General features: G+C 33.6%; 1 protein-coding gene across 1 annotated transcript in view; it reads left to right on the top strand.

Moving 5' to 3' along the window:
* The window catches only part of LOC110104694 (nardilysin-like), an 11975-nt gene extending 9393 nt beyond the window's left edge, over positions 1–2582 (top strand). Inside the window, exons 2-3 of the mRNA XM_028693854.1 lie at positions 1660–1735; positions 2500–2582. Coding sequence (XP_028549687.1) covers positions 1660–1735; positions 2500–2582 — 159 coding nt within the window. The remainder of the gene's footprint in view (positions 1–1659; positions 1736–2499) is intronic.
* The last annotated feature ends 2821 nt before the right edge of the window (positions 2583–5403 follow it).

The raw sequence follows: 5403 nt of genomic DNA, 5'->3' as shown, positions 1-5403 counted from the left end.
TTGTCTCCACGTTGATTTTCCACAAGATTAGATAATTCGAAAACTATAACTCACAAAGAGATCTAGTCTTCTCCGGCGAACTAGAACTCACAAAGAGATCTAGTCTTCTCCGGCGAACTCACTAAGAGATCGTGGATGGAGGAACTCACAAAGAGAACAAGTAGTAAATTTCATTTTATCAAAAACTAACTATTACATGAGAAAAGGGCCATATATATAGGCCACCAAATGACAAAGAAAATAAAAGACTAAAATGCCCCTTGGGCTACAATAGCGACTAAATACCCATAAGGGCAAAAACGGAAACACATAAAAATCAAATAAACTACTACATAAACGACTCAAAATAAAACTCATGATCGTGGCCGTCGATCTCCGGCGTCTCCTGATGGTACATGTGTCGAAATCTCTGACGATGTCCTCATCACTGAGCTACTTGAGCACACTAATAGTCTTATTTATATGGAGGAGCATAATCATTTATATGGAGGAGCATAATCACTATGTGCAAGAACTTAAATACAATCTCGGCCATGCTACAATGAAGATTATAGGAAACACACTGGAGGATGTTCTATAACTTGATATTCAAAAAGGCATTGAACTTGAGACCTCTGAGGTTGTTGAGGATTGAGGAATCACCCTATCCAAAGATGATCAAATTTGTACCCTCTGAATCATCACATCCTTTGATCTAGTGCAGAAGGATGAACTCATTAATACTCTTGGCACTAACTGCGAAGTTTTGCATGGCCTATTGTAGAAAAATCAATAGTACGTAACTACGTATTAACGTTGCATGTCATAAGCTCAATGTTGACAAGATAGAGAAACCAATAAAACAAAGAATTCACCAAGTTGATTTAATGTTGGTTGAATATATTAACTGTGAAATCTAGAAATTGTTGGAGGCTAGCTTCATTCGGGGAGTATTGTATTCTCTGCTTGGATTTCAAATAAGGTGATGGCTCAAAAATTGAATGGAGAGTGAGGGATGTTCATGAATTTGAACTTGGTCTGCCCAAAGGGTTGGTAACTGCTTCCACAACTTGATGCTTTAGTCAGCTTCTTTGTAATGATATTTCTCGGCGTCTTTTTGGATTGCCTTTAGATAAGGATACATACTGTCTATTGCAAGAAGGAAAATTTTCATAAATTGAATTGAGAAGTACAACGACAACTTATTAGAGAATAATAAATTGTGTTCAAAAGTCAAAATGAGCAAAAAATTAAAGTTTATGTAGATGACTTACTGCTTAAGAGAAAAATTCTAGAGTTGGAGGAACGGTTTCATGAAATTTTACTTATTCAAAAAGCCTCTGAGTCAGGGAGTTTTAAGTGTAGGTTAGCAATGATCCTCTGTTGCAATAACATATAGATCTTTAGATGTTTTGATCTCTCTCTGGGTATTTGTAATAATGTCAGGACTTGGTTGTACATTTGCAAGGGCAAAAGCCTTCCTAGAGTTCTATTGATGACAAAGGTAGGTAATTTTGTTGTTTATATCAATAGATGATTTACATTTATTGGATAAGTCGCTTGAATTTTAATTCAGAATTTATTGCTTCATACGGATAGTAATATGCTCATAACAATGCTGCCTATTTTCTATACATATGCATATTAATGAAAATGACTAATTCTCCATGTTTTGTCCAGGCTGCCGCTGCAATGTGTGTTGCAATGGGAAGCTTCTCTGATCCTTATAAGGCACAGGGTCTGGCACATTTTTTAGGTTTGATTGTCTATACTTGGATCGTGCTGATGCAGACAGCCTTGTATTATTTTACTAGCTCTTTAGTTTCTGCCTACTTTTCAGCATTTTACCATTCATTTATGGACAAACTAAAATGATTTTTTAATATTAGTGTACTTCTTGCTTAAAATAATATTCATTAACAAACATAATACATATTGAGCCCTCAATAGTTGTAGATGATATATTGATTATTCTCATTTAGTGGGAGCACTTTTTAATTATTTGAGGTAAGTTTGGCCTTTTCCTCTTTATGGTAATATAGTCAATGCCAGAATTTCTAAGTTTGTAAATGGTTTTCATGATAACATAATAGCAAACGCCTTTTAGCGTTAGAGGTGACTGCTTGTTTGTGAAGAACGTGAAGAAAAAATCTGTCTGTCAATTTTGTAACTTGACTTAAAAGTCTAGTAGCTTACTGCCTATCAGGTGACATTTGGGACAAGCAAGATCTAGGGTCTTTAAAGGCATTCAATTGTATTTTATTAATGAAGAGAGAAAAGAATGATGCTAAAATGATGCAAAGGGCTCCGTATTAAATGAATATGGTTGAATTTACTTTACATTGAATGTTCTTGTCCTTCTAGTATGCTGTTAAGGTTTATATAGTTGCATCATCATCTTTCAATTTATTTAATAAAAAGTTGTGCTGGTTGTGCTAAATGTGATTGTTTTATTTTTCTGATAATGATTTTAACATTGCGTGGCTTAGTTTAAGTTTTTACTATTTTCCTTTTTAACAGAACACATGCTTTTCATGGGGAGTTCAGAATTTCCCGATGAAAATGAGGTTTGCATGATCTTTACCATAATAGTTACTATTTAAATTAAGTTAATCTTAATTTGTAGTTTGTTTAATATCTTTTATGATCATTTTTAGAGTTTAAATTTAGTTCAGACAAGACTATCTAGTCCATTTACTCTGCACTGGAAGAGAGATAAAGTGATAGAGATAATTCCTTGACCAGTCATAAATTAATTGCACTAAATTGTGATTTCTCGTAATTCATATAGAAAATAGTTTTGATATCTATCTAGATTTCAACTAGTAGATATCCAGGCTAAGAAATTATGTGATTAACAATAGTCGTCACTATCAATTTCAAGTCTAAACTTAATCATCATCTAATTTTAATTTCAAATTATAGAAGCTATTGTTTATTGATTTATTTTATTGCAAGTTTGGATGGTATAAATAAAATGCAGTTGTTTTCGTTTAATGTGTGAAATTTAATTGATATAGAGATTAATTTAAGATATATTTTCAATAATATACTTTCTGTGCCTTGTCATATTGTTAATCTTTTATCTTTTTCTATTTGCATCTTGTTATCTTTATTAGTTTCTCATCTTCCCATAATTTTAGTTGGACGACAAACATAACTCTCAAGTTTCTATACCTTCATATCATCACTTGTTATTGCTCAAGTCAGCAATATCCCAATAATGTTGCCATATTTGTGCATTCTCAGGGCTTTTCTGCGAATAAAATTCTTTTTATGATCACTAAAATCAACTGTTGACATATTCCATTCTCTGATTTAGATTTTGTAAGGAAACAATTTTACAAATGTTGTTGAACATGCTAAATAGGAGCAGTTATATCATTTGAAACTACCAAAATAATCAGGCTACTAGTTTAATATATAATATCTTACCACTCATCGGGACTAGTAAATTGGAAATTTTATGTACTGGTATTAGTCTAATCATCGATATCTCTAATTTGATTTAATTTGTTACAAATGTCCGGATTCTTCTCTATTTTATTCTTCAACATTACATCTAGCACCTTACTAGTCATATTGGTTATTTTGTTTAAAAGCTATCATATGTATGGAGACTATGTGAAATATTTATTGTAGTGATCTATAGGTTGTTTTACATGAAGCACTGCAATTATATCTAGATTTGATTGCCAAATATTAAATACGTAGTTTGTTGGAGCTAAAGTTTTCCAAGCTGTGTAGAATAATGTAAATCTAAGAGTCTTTATTCTTTAGAAACACAAAACATGTGCGTTAATATTTGTTTTAGTTGTCTCCATATATTAGTTTATATTTTTACTAGTTTATTTTTTGTAAAATATGTCTATAATGATGATCCTATCGAGAACAAATTTATTCTTTAATGTTTTCATCATTCAATGGGTTTGATTACTGCTGCACGATGGCTTCATTAGCTTGGATTTCATCCATTTGGAGTTTTTGATTCCCTAATCCAACACTTTTGATTTTTGTTTCTAGCCAACTTCTGATTTGGGGATGTATTGTGGAGGCTATTGTTATTCCTGCATGCTTCCTTGTGGAGTTTTACACTACAATTGGCCTTGACTACTATATTTCTTTTCTCTGCATTGCACTGTGGCATAGTGTTGGCTCTTGATGTTGCGGTTGTTCTTTGGTGAATCACATGGTGCTTTGCATTTTGCAATATTTGTTTCCAGTTTTTAGTGTTCGACTTCTTCATTGTTGCTTTTTTACTGGCTATTCTTTAGATTTAATTTGTTCTGGGCTTTCCTTGGTCTTCTTATGTCTTAAATATGCCTTGCTGTAAAACAAAGTGGAGTTGTTTTGCCTAGGTTGAATTAGAAGCTTCCTATTTTTTCAGGATCCAAACATATTGAATTTAAACTTACATTATTTGACTAGATCTTTGAAGATTCTGAGAAGTTACTAATTTTAGGCCCCTGGTTATAAGTACGATCACTGTGGCTTATATTTGATGATGAACAAATGTAATTAGCCTACTGTTTAATATTTTTGATGCAACTTTATTTCATGAACTTACCACTAACCAAGGTTTAAAATTGCGTAACTGCGCCTCGAGGCGGTTTTCGTCCGTGAGGCGAGGCGTAAGCCTCGAGGCGGTCTGAGGCGTAAGCCTCACGAACACAGAATTGCGTAAATGAAAAATTAAGGATTTTAGCAGGAAAATAATAGCAATAGTGGAAAATAAGAAAGTAGATGCAATAAAATTATGTCCCAAAGTACAAAATCACAAAATATTAGTTTAACAAAACTCCCAAAATACAAAAAACATATAAAATGAAGTCATATCCCATCACAAAATATCAGTCTTCAAGTGAATCTTCTTCTCCAATTGTATCTATGAATGCCATGTCATCTTCATCTTCAACATGACTCACTTTTCTCTTCCCTGATCATTAAAAGAAAAGATTATTAGCATATTAATTGGATGAACCACTCATTATCAAGCAGACTAGCAGAGAACATATACCTTTACTTGCAGAGCTAGTACATGTGTGTGGTGTGGTACTAGTGGATGTACCCGTTTGATCTGCTTCGCCCCTCAATACATCCACATTTAGATCTTCTACCTGTAAGTCTGATAATGACAAATCTGCCTCATCATCTATGAACCACTCATTATCAGACGACAGATCATCACACACCAACGGGTCCTCATCATCTTTCAACCCTAACAAGAGCACTCTTGTGCTGAGGTAAGTCACCAAGATCCTCCAATATGAGATCAATACAATGTGCTGCGCAAGGTGTCCAATAGAGGTGTGTCCTCTTCTCCATCAACATCTGACCTGCTGCTTTGTATGCAGTGGCATTATCAGTCACTACCTGGACAACCAACTGCTCTCCAATCTCCTCAATAACTCCATCAAGTAAATT

The sequence above is a fragment of the Dendrobium catenatum genome, unplaced genomic scaffold (assembly GCF_001605985.2).
Source record: "Dendrobium catenatum unplaced genomic scaffold, ASM160598v2 fragScaff_scaffold_44, whole genome shotgun sequence".
Lineage (NCBI taxonomy): Eukaryota > Viridiplantae > Streptophyta > Magnoliopsida > Asparagales > Orchidaceae > Dendrobium > Dendrobium catenatum.
Note: the sequence above shows the minus strand (reverse complement) of the source record. Positions and strands in the feature narration are given on the sequence as shown.